The following is a 22,013-nucleotide window of genomic DNA, read 5'->3' as shown; positions in this document are numbered from 1 at the left end:
TTTTTTCATGCAATACAGTTTTTTTTTAAAATAAGTTTTTATTGATAGAACGCATGCCAGGGTAATTTTTTACAGCATTATCCCTTGCATTCACTTCTGTTCCGATTTTTCCTCTCCTTCCCTCCACCCCTTCCCCCAGATGGCAAGCAGCCCTTTACATGTTGAATGGGTTGCAGTATATCCTAGATACAATATATGTGTGCAGAACCGAACAGTTTTCTTGTTGCACAGGGAGAATTGAATTCAGAAGGTATAAATAACCCGGGAAGAAAAACAAAAATGCAAGCAGTTTATATTCATTTCCCAGTGTTCTTTCTCTGGGTGTAGCTGCTTCTATCCATCTTTGATCAATTAAGGCTCTCTTTATCGAAGAGATCCACTTCCATCAGAATACATCCTCAAACAGTATCGTTGTTGAGGTACATAATGATCTCCTGGTTCTGCTCATTTCACTCAGCATCAGTTCATGTAAGTCTCGCCAGTCCTCTCTGTATTCATCCTGCTGATCATTCCTTATAGAACAATAATATTCTATAACATTCATATACCACAATTTACTCAACCATTCTCCAATTGATGGACATCCTTTCATTTTCCAGCTTCTAGCCACTACAAACAGGGCTGCCACAAACATTTTGGCACATACAGGTCCCTTTCCTTTCTTTAGTATCTCTTTGGGGTATAAGCCCAGTACAAACACTGCTGGATCAAAGGGTATCATGCAATACATTTTTTTACTTGAAAGAACAACTGACAGACCTACTATGCCTTTTCAAAATTAGATGTTTAGTAAACATTTTTTCAAAAGTGAATGAGGTGATCATGTCACTGTAGGGGTAAATAACTGACCAAATGGTCATTGCTAAAAGTAGAGCTCTCAAGGAAAAATTAGAATTTTGGAAAAACTTGTATTTGCCACTATTACTTTGACAATTTTTCAGTACTTTCCCAAGACTTTTCTGTGGAGATTGATGGTGATATTAATGAATTTTAGCTTTAAAAAATACTGCAACATTTCAACACTTAGAAAACATTTGCTTATATGTTAGCATGTCTTTTATTTTGAAGTGAATCAATAAATTAAAGTGAACAGTTTTAATTTTTAATATAGTAAACATCAATAAATATAACCTTCACAAATAAACTCAAAAAATTAAGAGTTTAGAGATAGAGACAAAAAGTTTGAGCATCACTAATGTAAAAGTTGAAGTTTGTGTGAAGTGAAAGGGTGAAGGTTGTATATTCACTACACAATATAGGTGTGTATTGCAATTGGAGATTTAAGAACAATTAGCTTGTCCTCTCTGGAGGATATTTTAGAGGGAAGAGACTGGAGATTGGGAGACTAGTTAAGAGGCTCCTCTATGTAAATGAATCTAGGAATGGGGGCTTGAGCTAAGGGTGGTGGCTGTATGAGTAGTAAAAAGGGTTCAGATAGGAGATGTAATAGAAACCAACATAAGTTTTGCTAACTGAGTGGCTAAATTGAGTGGGAGACTGAGTAAGGAATTGAGGAAGATTTTGAAGCGGGGAATCTGGAAGCCTGTAAAGATGGTAATGCCTTCAATAAAAACAAAGAAAAAGACTTGGGTTTAGAAAGGAAAGGTAATGATTTGTTTCGGACAGATTGAATTTGAGATGATTTGGCATATCCAACTTGAGATGTCTAATATCAAACTTTGTGATAATGGGAACTGATTGTCTGGAGAGGACTTAATACTGAATATTTTCATCTAGAGTCATCTTTATGGAGATAATTGTGTCTAAGGGAGAGTGTATAAAGGGAAAGGATGAGAAGTCTCAGAAGTTTTGGCACATGTCTACAATTAGGGAGGATGATATGGATAATGAGCCTTCAGAGAAGATTGAGAAAGAGTAGTCAGACAGGGGAGAGAAGTGTCCAGGAAATCCAGACAAGAAAGAATATCTGCATGAAAGACTGGTCAACAGTCTCAGAGACTGCAGGGAAGTCAAGAGAGATGAGGAATATGGAAAGACTATCAGATTTATCAGTTAAGATCATCCCTAAAATCAATTAGGGAACAATTTCTATTGTGATGAGGCTTCCAAAGCAGATTAGAGGATTGAGAAATGAATGAAAGAAGTGTAAGGAACAAAGAAAGACAACTTTTTCTAAGAGTTTGCCTATGAAAGGAAGAAAAAGAGGGTGAGACTTGAGGGAATGGTAAGGTTTTCTACAGATGAGACTTGTTGGACATGTTTGTAGGAGAGAAGCCAGTAGATACCAACAAATTGAATAGATTGGGAGGGGGGATGATTGAGGAAATAATCTGCTGGAAAGTGGGGAAATTGGAATTGAGGGTACATGTAGGGAGAGTTTGCCTTGTGGAGAAGAGCCATCTCATTATCAAAGACTGAAATAAAGAATTTGTGAAGGATGATGTCAGATATGGGGAAGGAGAGAAGCAGGAGCTAAAGGTAAAGTCAGAGTATTTGGATAGATAAAGTTGAAATTGACAGAGCCCATGCCTGGGTAATTTTTTTTTATAACATTATCCCTTGCACTCACTTCTATTCTGACTTTTCCCCTCCTTCCCTTTACCCCCTCCCCCAGATGGCAAGCAGTTCTATACAAGTTAAATATGTCACAGTGTATCCTAGATATAATATATGTGTGCAGAACTGAACAGTTCTCTTGTTGCACAGGAAGAATTGGATTCAGAAAGTAAAAATAAACTGGGAAGAAAAACAAAAATGCAAGCAGTTTACATTCATTTCCCAGTGTTCTTTCTTTGGGTGTAACTGCTTCTGTCCATCCTTGATCAATTGAAAATGATTTAGTTCTCTTTGTTGAAGAAATCCACTTCCATCAGATTACAGAGAAGTTTTAAGATAAAGTTTAGAACTGGTGTTGTAGGAGTAGGATAGAGAATCAGCTAGGGAGGGTAAAATGATTGCATTATTGCCATGAAGGGCCTTATTGAAGTTAGGTTACAGAAATTTGCAGTCAGTGAAGACAAGTAAGCTTAGTGACATTTCTTTTTTCCCGCATTGTAACTAGCTTGTAAGGGAATCAATACCAACAAGTATTTATTAAGAGTTTATTATGTGTTGGACACTGTGCTAAGTTCTGGGATACAAAAAAGGGCAAAAAAAATTTCCATCTTTGAGTAGTTCACTTTCTAACACCTAACAAGAGAAAGAATTGACAAACAACTGTGTGTGTGTGTGTGTGTGTGTGTGTGTGCGTGCACGTGCGCGTGTGCAAAAATCACAAGATAGGGCACATAAATAGGTAATCTGAGAGGGAAGTCACTAATTCAGGGTTAGGTTTGGCAAGGGATTGGATACCAGAGTAAGCTAGTGAGCCACCTAATTCTGGTTGAGATTGGGAAAAGCCAGAATAGAAGTGATTGCCTGGGAAAGTACTCTTTGATAAAGGGATTGGAGATCATGGTGAAGATGGAGAATAGGCTAAAGAATAATAAGACACAGAGAGAGATGAGATATGATAGAAGTTAGATCAGATAAAAGAATTTCAAAGTTTTTGATAGAAGGAATTGTAATGTTAGAGGGAGGGTCTAGGCTATACCATCCTTATGTTTGAAGTGGAGTGGATTAAATAGATCATGAGATTTGAACAGATTAAGGAACTGGAAGATTAGGATATTTCCAAAGTCCAATTAAGAGTGTAAAGAGTTACAGAGACAAAAAGATTGCGTATCACTAATGTAAAAGGTGAATATGTATGATAAGATCAGTCCCCTAATATAAAAGCAGGAGTTTGGAAGGGAGTTCACAATCCCTTTAGAATTTTACATTTTTATGACAGCAGGACAAAGGAAGGATGATACCAGAAATCTCCACTTAAAGAGAATAGCAAAAGCTACATTCTTTCCCCATGGGAACTGCTAATCTATGAAGATAGGATGGTCTGCTTATCTCTATGGGACTCAGCTGCACAAGCAGTTTCTCAGCCTAGCACAGACTAACTGATACCTGTCTTGATTCCCAGGCACACAGGGAATCCAGTTTGGGATGCAAACAACAAATTACATCTGGTGGTGAGGAGATGGTAGTGGTGAAGGGATATTTTGTCCTTGACCACATTCAGGACTTCCTATATGTTTTGAGTCCATTGTTTCTGGAAAATATGGCAACCCCAAAAAACAAAGTCAGGGGACCCCTTAACAAGTCTTCTAACACATTCTGGCTGTGTGACCCCCTAGGCACTTTAACTTAATCTGCTAGGGAATAACTCTTAAGATCATAAAAATTGCTAAGAGGAGGTTAACCTGCTTTGCTAGAAGGAGTTTTCTTACCTGGAAGTTCCTTTTATCACTGAAATCACAGGTTCAGTTCCCATCCTTATCCTGTTTACTACTAAGATTATAATCTCAGTGTTACTTTTTAAAAAAAAACACTAGGAATTATACTATGTGTACTGTCATGCAAATTGCAACCCTTATCTTGTCATATTTCTCAATCTTGTTTATATTTTTCTGTAGAGATCTAATGTGCTAAAGGCTGTGATAACAATGCAGGTTTTTTATCTGTTCTTCCTAACTCTTGCTACGTGATTGTCCCCATTCATTCCCTGATCTTCCCAAAATTCCCAAAGAAAAATCTGTTTGTATGAGAACATTTATAATGTGCTTTATAATCATGAAAAATTAGAAGCAGATTATATGTCTTAACAGGGAATCACTTAACAAGATGGTCAAATTTAGTAAGATGTTGGGTACTATATAAGATATTTGGAAAGAGCAAATTGATATAAAGGTAAAATTAGAAGAACATAATATACTGACAAAAGGAAAGATGCTAAAAATTTTATACATTTTTATATAAATATATGGACAGGCTATTGGAAAGAGATGAAGGAAATTATTGATTTTTGTTAAGTTATAAGGCAGAGTAAATAAAGAAGATGTTAGCCTTTAAAATGTAAGTAATTAGAATTTTATGTTTTTATTTGGGGATTTAGTCCTTATTTTGTTTGTATTTGATATTTTAAAAAAATAGCTTTTTATTTTCAAAATACATACAAAGATAGTTTTTAACATTCACTCTTTTTAAAATTTATTTTATTATAGCTTTTTATTTACAAAACATATGCATGAGTAATTTTTTAACACTGATCCTTGCAAAACCTTTTGTTCCAAAATTTTCCCTCTTTCCTCCTATCCCCTCCCCTAGACAGTAGGTAATCTAATACATCTTAAATATGTTAAAATATATATTAAATCCAATATATGTATACATATTTATACAGTTATCTTGCTGTACAAGAAAAATTGGATACAGAAAAGAAAAAAAAAATCTGAGGAAACAAAAATGCACACAAACAGTAACAGTGAAAATGCTATACTCAGTTCCCACAGTACTCTCTCTGGGTATAAATGGCTCTCTTCATCACTGAACAGTTGGTACTGGTTTGAATTATCTCGTTATTGAAGAGAGCCACATCTATCAGAATTGATCATTGTTTAGTCTTGTTGTTGCTGTGTATAATGATCTCTTCCTTCTGTTCATTTTACTTAGTATCACTTCATGTCTCTCCAGGCCTCTCTGAAATCATCCTGTTGGTCATTTCTTACAGAACAATAACATTCCATAACATTCAATTCTTATACTGTAATTTATTCAGCCATTCTCCAATTGATGGGCATCCACTCAGTTTCCAGTTTCTTGCCACTACAAAAAAGGCTGCCACAAAACATTTTTGCACATGTGGGTCCCTTTCCCTCCTTCAAGATCTCTTTGGGATATAAGCCCAGTAGTAACACTGCTGGGTCAAAAAATATGCACAGTTTGATAACTTTTTGAGCATAGTTCCAAATTGCTCTCCAGAATGGCTGGATCCGTTCCACCAACAGTGTATCGGTGTCCCAGTTTTTGCACATCCCCTCTAACATTCATCATTATCTTTTCCTGTCATTTTAGCCAACCTGAGAAGTGTGTAGTGGTAATGCAGATCAAAATTCACTCTTGCACATTTTTCTCCCTCCCTTTCTTCCCTAGGCAGCAAATAATCTAATATAGGTTAAATATGTGCAATTCTTCTAAACATATCTCCATATTTATCATGCTGCACAAGAAAAATCAGATCAAAAAAGAAAAAAAAGCAAGCAAATAACAATAAAAAAGGTGAAAATACTATGTTGTGATCCACATTTATTCTCTACACTTCTTTCTCTGGATGCAGGTGGCTCTCTTCATTCCAGGTGTATTGGAATTGGCTTGAATCATCTCATTATTGAAAAGAGCCACATCATTAGTGTTGACTATCACACAATCTCGTTCCTGTATACAATGTTCTCTTGGTCCTATTCATTTCACTTAGCTTCAGTTCATGTAAGTCTCTCCAGGATTTTTTGAAATCACCCTGCTGATTGTTTCTTATAGAATAATAATCTTCCATTACATTCATATACCATAACTTATTCAGACATTCCCCAATTTGAGATTACTTTTAATGAAATTTTTAAAGTGCTTTTGTGTTTATTCCTTCCCCCAATGTAATATCAGCCCTTTGAAAACATATTTTTATTATAAAAAAAAATCTCAGCACCTAAAAATGTTTTGCACTAAATTTTGTTATTCACTAAATGATTTGGATTGTAGTATTCTCAAGGACAAAAACATAGAAACAACATAGATCTTACTTTTAAGGCATATGCAGTAAAAAATGGGGACGAGACAAACTAGACATAATGAGAAATGTACAAGAATGGTTTAGACTAAGTGCTATGAAAAATTGGAGGGAAAGATCTCTTTCTCCTGGGCATTTCAAGGAAGGCTGAGTGGAAGAGATAACACCCGAGTTGTGATTTAACAAAAGATTTTGACAGATACTGTTATTTATGCAAGATTTCAAGGCTTACAAATTACTTACATTAGCTCATTTTGCAAATTCACGGAGACCAAAGATTTTCATGATTGCACAATTACTAAATTCAGTGCCCTTTCCATTACATCACCATTTTGACTTTTGGAGATGACAAGAGAAATGCATTCAAAGCATGGAGGAGTGATATGAACAATGGTATGGACTTGAGATTCGGCAACATGAACAATTGGGAATGAAGAGGTAGTGAAAGATCTAGTTTGAATGTAATGTAATGTGTACTTAAAGAGGAATAGCAGGGGTTATGTCTGGAAAAGAAGTTGAAAAACCTATTATTGAAGGTCTCAAATTCCAGGATTAGGAATTTATACTTATTTCCTTAGATAGTGGGAGTTAATAAAGTTCTTTGAGTAGATTAGGTTGCAAGTAGGTCACACTTGTAAGGGGCAGCAAAGATGAGAAATGTCTGAGTTAGGAGAACCATGGTAGTAAGTAAACAGTATATATAAATATTAGCTGTTATTGTTATTTTTATCATCATTGCCTTGGTAGAAACAGGAAGGGACGCATAGAGAGAGAATAGCATACAATGGCAAATGCAGAAAGACATGGATGATAAAGGTAAAAAAAAATTGTGGATTTTGTGATGAAAGTCATTATTGATTTTGGACAGATTGTTTTTAGTAGAATGGTGGGATTAGAAGACTGATTTTAAGGCATCAAATGAATGGATGGGAAATAGTGGAAAAGTGAGTGCAGAGTACTCTATCCAGAATGTTGAAAACAAGGAAGATGGTGAAGGTTTTTTGGGAGAGCAGGTTAAAGGGGAAATACAAGTATGTTTGCAAGTTAAAAGTAAGAAGAAGGAGATGGATATATGGAGCAAGATTATAATGGAAGTGATTGATAAGATAGATTGAGAGATTAGTCATCTTCTTAGCGTGGAGAGAATGATAGTTGAGAATTGGAGAAAAGGAAGTGATTATAAAGAGAATATGGATAAAGTAAGAGGAGTTCTAGGAGGTGAGTTAAAGGCCACAGTCTTTTTAGTAGTTAGAGCCTTTTAAAATGCTAATTACTACATGGCAACATGTATGATTTAGAGGACTTAGATTTTAAAGTTGAAAGAACTATTGGTAGAATCGGTATGGGAATCTTTTTATTTTTTGATTACCAATCTAATGTTCATTTCACTTTGCTATTATTTTTAAAGTTAAAGTACAAGATTCGTTTTCAGTGCTTTGTTTTGTTTTTAATCTCAAGGGGCTACTCTTTAAAACATTTGTACTCTGATGTTTGGTTAAATGGGACTAATTGAATGGGGGGGGACCCCCAAACCATTTATTAGGGACTTTCTGTGTTTCAAGCATTATGCTAAGTGTTGGGGATAGAAAAGCAAGAGAATTCCTGCTCTCAAGGAGCACACTTTCTAATTGGATGTGGCAGCACATAGATGAGTTATAGGGCTTATGAAAAGGTTAGATAATCCCTGTTCCACAGCAAGGCAGAGATTCTGTGGTCAGTGTTAACAGTGGAAATGGTAAGGTCTGGTCCTCTGATAAGAAATTATAATTGGTGATTCCCTCCTAAAATGAAGTATATGAACAAACCACATCTGCCTTGAAGTTGGTGGACTTAGAGCGACCTGAGTCTACAAATGTAAAAAAAAAAAAATTATAACTTTTAAAAATATTACCACAATTTCCTCTCTAGCCTTCCTAGAAAACCAGTATCTATAACAAATCTGGCTTTCCTGGAAAGACAGCATATGTAACAAATATTATTTTTAAAAAACAAACAAAAAGACAACAATTATTACCATAATAATTACCATAAATCAGTACAATCAATAAGTTCTGAAAATATGTGCAATACTTACAGAACTCCCACCTCTGTAAAGGAGTATTTTCTCATATCTCTTATTTCCAGCCGTAGGTTTTTTTTTTTTTTTAAATAATTTTGCAACATACACTTTTGATTTTTGATTTTGTGTGTGTGTGTGTGTGTGTGTGTGTGTTGTTTTTTCCTTTTCCTTTTTTTTTTTTTTTTGTAGTTGTTTATATTGTTTTCTTGGTTCTTTTCACCTTGTTTTTCATAAGTTCATATAGATCTTTGTGTACCTGTCTGTATTCATCAGATTCATGATTTTATATTGCTCCTGCTACATTCAGTACCACAGTTTTGTTTAGTCATTCAGGGCACAGTGGATAGAGTCCTGAGCCGGGATTCCAAAGACTTACCTTCCTGAATTCCTATCTGACCTCCAACACTTGTTAGCTAACAAGTGTTGTGTGACTTCGGAGCAAGTCATTTACCTTGTTTGCTTTAGTTTGCTCATTTGAAAATGAGTTGGAGAAGAAATGGTAAACCATTCCAATATCTCTGTCAAGAAAAATTGCAAATGGGTTTATAAAGAGTCTGACATAACTGAAAAACAATTGAACAGCAACAAATCATTGGGTATATACTTTATTTCCAATTCTTTGCTATCACAGAAAATTCTACTTGTAAATATTTTGATATTTATGATGACATTTTTTCTTATTAGTGGCCTCCTTGAGGTATAAGCTCCAATAGAATTCCTGGGTCAAAGAGTATGGACATTTTAGTCACTATGTTTTCAAATTCCAAATTGCTTTCCAAAATGATTATATCTATTAAAAGCTCTTATCAACAGTACATTCATATTTCTACCTTCCCACCCTTCCCCAAAATTGACTACTACTATAATTTGTTACCTTTGCCAATTTTTGAAACGATAGGTGAAACCTCAGGGTCGTTGTGATTTGCCTTTCTCTTATTAATAATTTAGAGCATTCTTTCATATAATTTTTGTAGTTTGCAATTCTTTTGAAAACTTTTAATATCCTCTGACCACTTGTTTAGTGGAGAATGCCTTTTATTGTATGTGTTTTTACATGTATGTTTATTTTAATTGCTTATATATATTAGATAGCAAATCCTTATAAGAGAAATTTGATGCAACATCTTTTCTCCACCATGTGACCACTTCCCCCCTTTGCTAGGGGTATTAATTTTGTTTGTGTAGGTCCACAATTCATGGGGTCATAGGAAACAGGAGAGATCGGATAGCGTAGGAGGAGTGAAAATGATATTGGTTGAAAGATTTTGGGGAAAAGGAGAGTGTGATGGGATCTGGTCAGAGTTTGGGATTTCAACCTTTGTCCATTCTTAGTTTGCTGACTTGTTGCATAAGATGCCAACTATGTTAGTGAGGCCATGTATTATTGATGTAATAGTCTGAATGTTGCAGAGAGTAGAATAGAATAGCCTATTAAATTTTCCTTTACAATTCTTGGTGATTATTCATATTTCATCTTGAATAACTTGCTATAACTCTGTGCCAAGAAATTGGGTATACTTTCCTAGTTAAGAAATAGAACAACAAGTAAAGTTTTTCCCATTGAGTGATAATTTTTAAGTGCCTTAGTTTACAAGACTCTGTATCAATATATAGATTTTTAGGTTCACCACAATTCTGTATTTACTAAAGATCACTGTGCTGACAACTTTGAAATTTCATATTAACTTTCAGTTTGCTTTAGTACATTGTAATGGACAAATATCAAGGTTTTTCCTTTAGATTTAACAAAGCATTTTTTGGGGGTAATAATGTTGCCTAAATTCAATTCTTTATAATTTAAATTCAATAAATATTAGTATACACACGGAAGGTAATAACACAAACTAACAGGATTTATGGGAAAATATGTATAGGAAAATAGAATGGAAAAAAGATTGAGGACCTCATGTTCTGCATGAGTGGAGCATCAAGATAAGGAATTTTTGAATAGCCAATTTATAAAGAATACTACAGTAAAAAAGAGAACTGAGAATAGAACCTTGGAGGACAATTTGAGAGAGAATTAATTAGGGAATAGTATAAAAATTAACTTATTCACAGTGAATAGTGGATCATAAGCCGTGGAAGTGACAATTGTGAAAATAATTAAGACTTGGTATTTGGCAAAATTAAAGAACATTAAAGGACAAGGGTATATTGTAGTGTGAAGTTGAAATGGTAAGGGATTGAGATTGGAAAAGGAGCATGACCCAAGATCTTTGATGATATGGCAAAAGTCACCTAGTTTAAAAGGTGAAAGGCACAGAAAAAGAAGGAATTGAGATCAGAATAAAGAATTTTAATAGTAGTTGATAATGGAAGTAGAACAATGGAGGTAGATGGGGAGTTCAAAGATTGGGACCAACCCTATGTATAATAGTTGAGGTAGAATGGAAAAGTTTAGTTATAGGAGTTGATTCGAGGAACTAGAATATTAGGATATACAAATTGAGCCAAGTTTACTAATTTTTGTTGATAAATCAACATTTACCATTTATAAAAAGTAATACTAGAATATTGATAAAAGGTATGAATAAGGAAGGCTGATGAGAAGAATGTCCTTTTATGTTAGCATCTAAGTGTGTGAACATAATGTTACCAATTTGTAGTTTTTATAAATTTTTGATGTCAAAGCAAAAGTTTGTGTCTTTCACCATTAGTTCCTCACTTTATCAGTTTTATAAGATACATTTAGAATGTCAAGCTAATTGCAATAATGGAAAAGATAAAAAAAAATTTGAGAAATCTGGAATTAATTTGGAGAAGAAAACACTTAAGATAATTATTTTTCAGTATTTTAAGAATTTACCCTGGGAGTTCTCGTTTTATTATTATTTTTTTTTAAGACATTTGATTCCAATTAGAGTTGTTGCTTTATCTACTTTTATTTCACTGATTGATCATGTATTTATTGAAAAGCTATTTTGTAAAAGGTATTGTCTAATTACTCTGTGGTAAAGTTACATTTGTTGTAAATTCTTCCTCTTGATTTTGGCATAAGTTGAGTCTAATGGGTAAAATGATCTTAAATCCCCTCCCACTCCCCCCTCCCAAAAGATCAAAATTGGGATTAAAGGAAATGTTCAGGTTTAAAGAACAGAGGGAGCTCTTAAAAGCATGAAAATTCATGAGCAGAAAAATCCAAAGAAGTGATTGTGTTAAAACTGGATTGGCCTTAAAATAAAATAGCATGATGGCTACATATGTTATCAGTGATCAGCTTGAGTAATTCCATCTTTGAATAGGTCTGATGATTTTTTTTTTTTTTTGCTGGGCAATTACAGATAGCTGTATTAAATGGAGGTGAGGTATCTTCATGACAAAGGAATGTTTGATACATGGATGACTGTCTTCTAAGCATGTGGGGTTACTTCTGTTTTGATGATGTTTTTTGTTTTAATCCCACAGTTAGAATCAATATGGGATATTAAAAAGTTTTAATGATGTTTTAAGCTACTGAAACTAAAAAGTATATCCCAAATCTTTTGGGATATTTAATACTACTTCTTTTGCTAATTTCTCTAAAGAAAATTTGAATGAATACTTCACAGAGCCTATTAAATAACTTAGCTTTAATTGGTATTGGTCTCTTGGTCCCACAATTGCTTTTTTTATTCTGTAGAATTTAAGTAAGTTTTTTGGTGACATTCATAAATTGTGTGTGTGTGTAAAAATGTTCACAATAGAAAAATAAGTAGAAATAAAATTTCATTATTTTCATTTGATTAGTTTGTTTAAACATGTAGAATTTTCATCTTGGAGATTCTGCTGGGTTCAAAGAATTACTTTTTTTTTTTTAAACTTTATTTTTATTAAAGCCTTTTATTCACAAAGCATATGCATGGATAATTTTTCCAACATTGACTCCTGCATAATCCCCTGCTGCAAATTTTTCCCTTCTTCCTCCATCGCCTCCCCCACTTGGCAGGCAGTCCAATATATGCCAAAATACATGTCAGATCCAATATGTGTATACATATTCACACAGGCATCCAGTTGCGCAAGAAAAATCAGATCTAGAAGAAAAAGAAAAACTGAGAAAAAAGAAACAAAATGCAAGCAAAAAATAGAGTGAGAATGCTCTGCTGTGTTCCACTCTCTTCAAAGAATTACTTATTTGATAACTTAGTTTGATTACAAATTCTTTTTTTTTTAAACCCTTAATTTTACACACACACACACACACACACACACACACACACACACACACACACACATATTCACACACACAGTTTTCAACATTCACCTTTGCAAACCTTGGGTTCCAAATTTTTTTCTCTCTATCTTCCCTCTCACCCCCTCCCCCGGATGGCAAGTTGATTACAAATTCTTTAGGTATTTCACTACAGATTTTAGTTAAAATATTTAATTTTTTAAATAATGAATTCTCAATCTCTTATTCCCTTAATCTGTTCCTCCACCCATTGAGAAGGCAAGCAATGTGATACACAGGAAGTTATGTAAAACATTTCCCTATTAAGTTGCCAAAAAAAAAAAGAAAAAGAAAAAGAAATAAGGAAAAATAAAGTGAAAAATGTATGCTTCAGTCTGCACTTAGAGAATTCATCTTGTTATCTCTAGAGGTGAATAGCATCTTTCATTATGAATTCTTTGGAATTGTCATGGATTATTGTATTATTTAGAGTAGCTAAGTTTTTTATAGTTGGTCATTTTGCCTTAATATCATTAGGTAGATTGGTTCGTAATTTTTGTCCTCCCTGATTTATGTATGAAAACTATATGTATAGAAAGGAAACTTGGTAGGATTCTTTTTGTCTATTTTTTCAAATAGATAGATAATACCACATAAATTAGTGGTATTAGAATTAGAATTAATTGTTCTCCAAAAAAAAAAAAAAAAGAACTAATTGTTCTTTAAATATTTAGTATAATTCACTTTTAAATCTCATCTTTTTTTTTTTTTTTTTAATCTTTAAGGAACTTGCTTATGGCTTAATTTATTTTTCTAAGATTGAGTTATTTAAATAGTCTGTTTCCTCTTGATCTGAGCAATTTATATTTTTGTAAATAGTCATTCATTTCATTTGTCAGTTTAATTGTATAATTATTGCAATTATAATTGGGTATAATAACTTGCAATAATTACTTCATTGGTAATGCATTTAATTTACCCTTTACATTTTTGATATTGGTAATTTGCTTTTCTTTATACTTTAAAAAAATCATATTTATTAATGGTTTATTTTGTTTTATTTTTTCATTAAACTAGCTCCTAGGTTTAAATATTTATTATTAGTTTAATTTTTTAAAATTTTAAGCTCTCCTTTGATTTTTCAGAATTTCTGTTTTGGTATTTGAGAGATTTTAATTTGTTCTTTTTCTTGTTGTTTTATAGTAGGATGTCCAATTCATTGATCTGCTCTTTTCTCTTTTGTTATTGATGTTTGCTTTTAGAAATAAAAAATTTCCCCTAAATGTTGCTTCTCCAGAGTCTATTATCTAATTTTCTAAAATTCTATTCATCTCCTTAATTTTCTTGAGTTTAGATTTATCTAGCTCCGAAAAAGGAAAGTTGAAGTCCCTACCTCCCCCCCTTCAGTATAGTTTTAATGTTTCTTCCTGTAACTCATTTAATATTTCCCAAAGTATTGATTTTACTTTATTATCTAGGATACCGTTTAGCAAAATGTAGTTTTCCTCTTTTTTTCTTTTAATTAGTTCAGTTTTTTGTTTTTACTTTGAGATCTTGATTGCTACCCTTGTTTTTTTTTTTTTTTTTTTTGTTTGTTTGTTTGTTTGTTTGTTTCACTTGAAGCATAATAGATTGTGCTCCAGTTTCTAATTCTTTCTGTTACAATTACATTTTTTGGTAAACATTTTGTTGGATTTTGGTTTCTAATTCTTTCTGCTATCACTTCCATTTTATGAGGATTCATCCCTTTCACATTCACAGTTATGATTGCTAATAGTATTTCCTTCTATTTTTATTTTTTTTTTTTACTTTTTTCCAATGCTGCTTTCCTTAAAAGTCTGTTGTGCTTCTGATCTCCCATAATCATCTGTCCCTGTTGCCCTTTTCCTGTTACCCTCCCTCTTGCATCACTCATGAGTAAGATAAATTTCTCTACCCTACTGAGAATATATTCTTCCATCTTTGAATCAGTTCAGATGAGAAGAGGGTTCAAGAGTTACTCACCTCTCACTTTCCATTTTCCCTTCCAGTATAAAGAGATTTTTTTCTTTCCATTTTTCCTTCCAGTATAAAGAGACTTTCTTGTGTGCCTCTTTTATGTGAAATAATTTTCTCCATTTTCTCTCTTCCTTCCCTTTTATTCCCTTTCCCCCCCTTTTTGGAGGTCATTCCAACATAATGACTCACACCAATGACTCTTATGTGGATTTCTTTTAACTACTTTAATAATGTTAAATTTCTTAGAAATTACACGTATTATCTTCCCATATAGCAATGTAAATAATTAATCTTAAGTCCCTTATAATTTCTCTTTTCTATTGTATCTTTTTATGTTTCTCTTGCATTTTTTTTTTTTTTAAATTTCAGATTTTCTATTCAGTTCTGGTCTTTTCATCAGATCTGAAAGTCCTTTATTTCCTTAAATGCCCAGTATATTCTCTTAAGTATTATACTCAGTTTTGTTGGGTTAGTTATTCTTGGTTGTAATCCTAGTTCCTTTGCCTTCTTGATAGAATATATCAAGCTCTCTGCTTCTTTAAAATGATAGCTGCTGAATTTTGTGTGCTTCTAAATGTGATTTCATGGTATTAAAATAATTTTTTTCTGGCTCCTTGTAGTTATTTTTTCCTAGCTCTAGAATTTGGCTATAATATTCCTAGGAGTTTTCATTTTGGGATCTTTTTTCAATAACATTTTATTTTTCTAAATATATACAGAGATTGTTTTCAACAATCTGTAAAATCTTTTCTTCCAAATTTTTCTCCCTCCCTTCCCACCCCAAGACAGCAAACAATACAATAGAGGTTAAATATATACAATTCTTTCAAGAAAGATCACATCAAAAGGGAAAAAAATCAAAAGAAAGGAGGAAAAAATAAGACAATCACAAAAAGGTAAAAATAATATGCCTTGATCCAAATTCACTCTTCACTGTTCTGTCTCTGAATACAGATGACACTTTCCTTTTGAGAGCTTTTTCTTTTCTTTTTTTCTTTTTGGCTGAGGCAGTTGGGGTTAAGTGACTTGCCCAGGGTCACACAGCTAGGAAGTGTTAAGTGCCTATGAGGACAGATTTGAACTCTGGTTCTCCTGACTTCAGGGGTGGTACTCTACCTACTGTGCCACCTAGCTGCCTTTGAGAGCTTTTCCAAAAGATGATAAATTCTTTCTCCTAAGATTTAGGGAAGTTTTCCTTTAGAGTTTCTTGAGAAGTGATGTCTAGGTTCTTTTTTTAAAAAATTATTTCTTTCAGTTCTATAATTCTTAAATGATCTCTTTTCTTTTTTTTTTTTCTTTTAAATTTTTATTTAATAATTACTTTATATTGACAGAATCCATGCCAGGGTAATTTTTTTACAACATTATCCCTTGCACTCATTTCTGTTCCGATTTTTCCCCTCCCTCCCTCTACCCCCTCCCCTAGATGGCAAGCAGTCCTATATATGTTGGATATGTTGCAGTATATCCTAGATACAATATATGTTTGCAAAACCGAACAGTTCTCTTGTTGCACAGGGAGAATTGGATACAGAAGGTATAAATAACCCGGGAAGAAAAACAAAAATGTAGATAGTTCACATTCGTTTCCCAGTGTTCTTTCTTTGGGTGTAGCTGCTTTTGTCCGTCATTTATCAATTGAAACTCAGGTCTCTTTGTCAAAGAAATCCACTTCCATCAAAATATGTCCTCATACAATATCGTTGTCGAAGTGTATAATGATCTCCTGGTTCTGCTCATTTCACTTAGCATCAGTTCATGTAAGTCTCGCCAGTCCTCTCTGTATTCATCCTGCTGGTCATTTCTTTTACAGAACAATAATATTCCATAACATTCATATACCACAATTTACCCAGCCATTCTCCAATTGATGGGCATCCATTCAATTTCCAGTTTCTAGCCACTACAAATAGGGCTGCTACAAACATTTTGGCACATACAGGTCCCTTTCCCTTCTTTAGTATTTCTTTGGGATATAAGCCCAATAGAAACACTGCTGGGTCAAAGGGTATGCACAATTTGATAACTTTTTGGGCATAATTCCAGATTGCTCTCCAGAATGGTTGGATTCGTTCACAACTCCACCAACAATGCATTAGTGTCCCAGTTTTCCCGCATCCCCTCCAACATTCAAATGATCTCTTTTCGATGTTTTTTTTAGGTCAGTTGTTTTTCTGATGAGATTTTACATTTTCGTCTTTTTTTTCTTCTTTTGACTTTGATTGCTTTTTTGATGCCTTAACGGAAGCATTAGCTTCCACTTGCCAAATTCTAATTTTTAAGAAATATTCATTGTTTTTGTTCCTCTTTTCATATTTGTCCAATTATGCTTTTTAATGAGTTCTTTTCTTCAGTAAAGTTTTGTGCTTATCGTATGATTTGGCCAATTCTAATTTATTTTGAAAGTTGTATTTTTTTTTTTTGTGATGCCTCCTTTTACCAAAGTATTAATTCTTTTTCATAATTTTCTTGTATCACTCATTTCTTTTCCCATTTTTTCCCTTTACTACTCTTATTTAAGATACATGTTTTTGCTCTTTCTTTAGTTCTTTGAGGTGTTAACTTGTGGTTTTTTTTCTCTATTGTCTTCTGAGTTTGTGTCTTGATCTCCCCCATCACCATAGTCGGGTTCTTATGATGTGGTTTGATAATTTTCCCAGCTGATTTCTTGACTTTGAATTTTATGTTAAAGTTGTCTTCTCTTCACCTTGGAGGAACAAGGGCTTTTTTGTTCTGCTGTGTTCATATCTAGTTCTGGGGGTCTGTAAGTCTTTAGTGCTTCCAAGTAGTATGCTCTAGAAAATAGCGGTGTCATCGCCATTGTCCTAATCTACCCTTTGGTCTTTACTGAGGTGAAGGCCCTGCTCTACTGTACCTGCTGGTACTTCTTTCCGTTTAGGAACTGTTTCTAGGGCCCTGCTCCCTTTCAACTATAGTTGAACTATAGTTCTTTTTTGTCCTGGAACTGTGGTTTAGTCTTGGCTGTGGACATTGAAGTTGCCGAACAGAACTTGTCTTATACCCAGTGTGAGGGTGCCCCTATAATATCTTACTGTCTCTGACTGCCATGTGAATTCCAGGTTGCCCCTGACTCCAGTGTCACAGATTTTTCCTGTTGACTTCCTAAGTCATTTGGGCTGCAAAAAATCTTACCCTGGTTTTTTGTTAGCCACAGAATTTGATTTGGTGCATTATTTTAAATTTTGGAGGGAATGTTGGAATACCTCATATATTATGTCATCTTCCCAGATCCTTTTTTGCTAACAGATAGTTTTGGGATTATTCTGTCTTATAGTTTGTGTGCTTATGTTCAAATATACTTATGCATGTTAGTTGCTATACAGTTGTCATAAGAGTTATTCTGAACCTTTACCTCTTGTTTTTATCCATTGTCTAAAAATCAAACAAAAATGTGAATTGGCCCTTGCTATTAAAACTTTTTTCTGTGATAATAGCTTTCAGTTTGAGCTCTGAACAACCTGTTTTGTAGTCATTGTCTTATTTTAAGTTTAATTAAAAAAAAATCCAACAAAGATAAATCTTAGATTTAACCAAACTGCTTTTCTTTTTCTTCTAGACTATAGGATAGCAGTCATGCTAGAAGACAAAGGTCCAAGAGTGATTGACTACTTTGTAGTCGCAGGCCTCACTGATACATCTACCCTATTGGATCAAGAAATAAATCGTTTAGACACAAAATCAACTGGACCGAAAGCTCCAATTACTGATATTGCTGTTATTATCAAATCAGCAGGGGAAACAGTCCCTGAAGGTTTTACGTGTGTTGAAGCTACTCCATCTGCTCTCCAAGCAAATTTGAACTATGGAAGCTTGAAAAGTCCAGAGCTTTTCCTGTGTTACAAGAGGGGAAGAGACAAACCACCTCTCACAGATATTGGGTGAGTTATTCATTATTTATCTAGTAAATATAAACTTAGTTGATTTTTATAATATTTCTGCATGCTTCAGTGGAAGTCTAAAAGGATGAATTTTCAGTTGACTTAAGTAATAGACAAAATGATTAAATACTTGTTGCTATTTTATTTATTAGAATTACAATTAGAACCAAATGAATAAAACACTACATTTCTTTACAAATCTTATTGTATTTAAAATTTTTTTTAGTCACTGTACTATTGTTTGATTTTGTAAGGAATAATGTTAGTGAAGTATAATTCCTTTTGTGATTGTAGTTAACAGATTTTCAGGGCATAAAAGATAACCAATATTAGTTGAATGTGAAGAAATCACAACCTGTGATAACTAATAATCATAAAGGGAATGCTTAAGTTGATTTCAGTTCATTGATATGTGTGACACTTGTTAATCTGTAAGGTACTATCCTGGGCATTAGGACAGAGACAAAAATGAAGCCATCATAGTCTTTTGGCACTTATATAGCCTTATGGATTTTATTGGGAGATGAAGGAATATAGCATGTACTCAAGGAAGTAAGTAAATAAGACATAATGAAAGCCCTGATTTCACTTATCATAAAATGTAATTTTTATGTGCAGTTTAGTGCTTGGGATTAGTGTTCTATTTAATCATATTTTAAGAATTAAAAAGGAATTCAGTGATCATCTAATCTAGTCTGAATAAGAATCCTCTTTACAACAAACCTATTGAAGATCCAGCCTCTATTTGAAGAGCCCAATGAAAGGAAAACCTACTACTTTCACAGGCAACACATTTCACTTTTGGACAGCTCTTATTCTTAAGAATTTTCTTCTCTTTTGCATTAGGTCTCAGTACATGTCTTTCTAATGCATTGTTATGAGTTATGTCCACAAGGTTCATGCAGAAGATCTCTGATCCCTCTTTTGTGTGAAATAGCCTTTCAGATAAAGTTACCTGTCATGTTATACCTCCAAGTCTCTGATTCCTTATCATTTTTCATATAGCATAGTTCCAGGTTCTTAATTATCTGCAGTATTCTGTGGAAATTTGGCTTGTGAGTGTCCTTTCCAAAATATGATATACAGAAGTGAACAGATATTATACAAATGGTCTTGTCAGGCCAGAGTGAAACAGAACTATTGTTTGTCTAGTTCTGTTCACTATATTCTTTTTAATATAGTCTAAAATATTAACTTCTCTTTGACTGCCATATTACAGCTAGACACATTGAGCTTATAACCCACTAAAATCCCACTTATTCTTTTTTAGATAGACTTTGTTTAGCTATATCTATTCTGTTTTACACTCCTGAGATTGGTTATGTTTTATCTAAGCTTTTGACTTCTCATTTATGTTTATTAAATTTCATCTTATTAGATTGGGCCCAACATTGGAGTTTGGCATGATCTTTTTGGATCCTATCACCTAGTTTATTAGCTATTCTCACATTTGTGTTATCTGCTACATATCATCAATGCTTTTATTCATGTCATTTATAAATGTTGAAACAGGATAGTACCAAGGACAGATCTGGGGCACTCTATTAAGAGATATATCCTTTTGGGTAGTTATTACTGATTACTTTTAAGAGTTCAGCCATTTGCATTAGGCGAATTCAAATTTTGTCTAGCCCTTGTATTTTTCATATTATTTCTACATGAGACATAGAGAATTGTACAAGAATAAAGTTTTTTTTTTAAAAAGGGCCTTTAAAACTGGCTGTACTGGCTCCTTCAGGGTTTTTTTGTTTGTTTGTTTTTTCATGTTCACTGATCCTTTCCACTTTTTACTTTTAAATGTTCACTAATCCTTTTCTTTAATAATGTTGGAGAATCTTCTCAAGGAATCAGAATTGGGCTCATTGGCCTTTTTTTTTTTTAATTGGGACAATATTTGACTGCAATTCTGTGGTATATCTCTTTGATGTTATTTAAAAAAATTTTTTTTCAAACAAGAGCAAGTATTTTTTTCCTATGATTTTTTTCATTCCATTTAAATCAGTTCTTCTAATGATGAAAACTAATACATTGTAATGTAATGTTTGGGCTAGCTTTTTATCATAGCCAGACCCAGTCTCAGTCTGATCCCGTCCTCCTCTAGCAGTCTGACAGTCTGCTAGTCTCAACCAGTCTCCCTCTGAGTCTGACTTTGTCTCCAGTTTAAATATCCTATTACTATTACATCATTACAATATACTGAGTATAAGCCAATCTAGAGTGATTATATCATTATATCAAACTAAAGTGATTATATCATATCATATACTAGATATATGTGAACTAGAGAACCATTATCTCATCAATTCTATTGAGTTAACACCTTTTTTCAAGTATATTTCTCCAGAATTCCAACCCCCAGCATTGTAGTAATACATATTATAGGAAACTTTTTAAATGTGATTTTAAATTAAATTTTATTGATAACTTTTGTTAAGCAAAACTAATTGATAAACACTTATTTCATTGAAATTAATCTGAGCTTGGATATTATGATTTTAGTGTTTTTATATTCATTGTCATAGCTGTGTTTCTTTTGATTACTATTTTCTTGGTTATTTCATCTAAGTTTCCATATGTCTCAAATTTTTTATGGTCATCATTTCTTATGTTACTATAACATTTATAGGCCACAGATTGTTAAGCTTTTCCCCAGTGAATGGGCATCCATTTTGTTTCCCATCTTTAGGTAACATAAAAAAAGTTCTGCTATGCATATACTGGTATCCATTCCTTTCCTTCCATCTTTGATTCTTTTGGGGGGAATATATTCTTCAGTGGCTCAAAGGGTTTTGAACAGTTAAATGACTGTGTAATTCCAAATTATTTTCACAATGATCAGATCAACAATTTCACAGCTCTGTCAGCATTGAATGGATCAATGTTGACCTTATTTCATTACCTCCTCTAAAATTGACTTTTATGACATTAGCCTGTTTGAGTATGAGATAAAAACTTCAAAGTTGTTTCAATTTGCTTTTCACAATGATTGAGAGCATTTTTCATATAGTTGTTGTTAGTCTATATTTCTGCTGAAAATTGTTCATATCTTTTAATTGTTTATTAAAAAATAGTTCTTAGTTGTATATATTGATGTCACTTTGCTGTATATACTTTCATGTTATGGGCCAGAATTCTGTACTTAAAACAAAGATTCTTACAAGATGCTAACTCAGTGGAACTGATAAAGACAATGGTTATCTAGTTTAGCATGGTGATTAATAGTTCTCTAGTTCAGTACATGTACTTAGTACTTAATATAGTTTTTTTTTGTTTTGTTTCTAGGTCATT

At 33.3% G+C, this 22,013-nt stretch overlaps 1 protein-coding gene across 1 annotated transcript in view; it reads left to right on the top strand.

Moving 5' to 3' along the window:
- Positions 1–22,013, top strand: part of DENND4C (DENN domain containing 4C) — a 139,093-nt gene that overhangs the window by 13,231 nt on the left and 103,849 nt on the right. Inside the window, exon 2 of the mRNA XM_051997438.1 lies at positions 18,404–18,725. Coding sequence (XP_051853398.1) covers positions 18,421–18,725 — 305 coding nt within the window. The 5' untranslated portion in view covers positions 18,404–18,420. The remainder of the gene's footprint in view (positions 1–18,403; positions 18,726–22,013) is intronic.

Source organism: Antechinus flavipes, chromosome 1 (assembly GCF_016432865.1).
Source record: "Antechinus flavipes isolate AdamAnt ecotype Samford, QLD, Australia chromosome 1, AdamAnt_v2, whole genome shotgun sequence".
Lineage (NCBI taxonomy): Eukaryota > Metazoa > Chordata > Mammalia > Dasyuromorphia > Dasyuridae > Antechinus > Antechinus flavipes.
The sequence above is the reverse complement of the archived record's forward strand: the minus strand, read 5'-3'. Positions and strand labels throughout refer to the sequence as shown.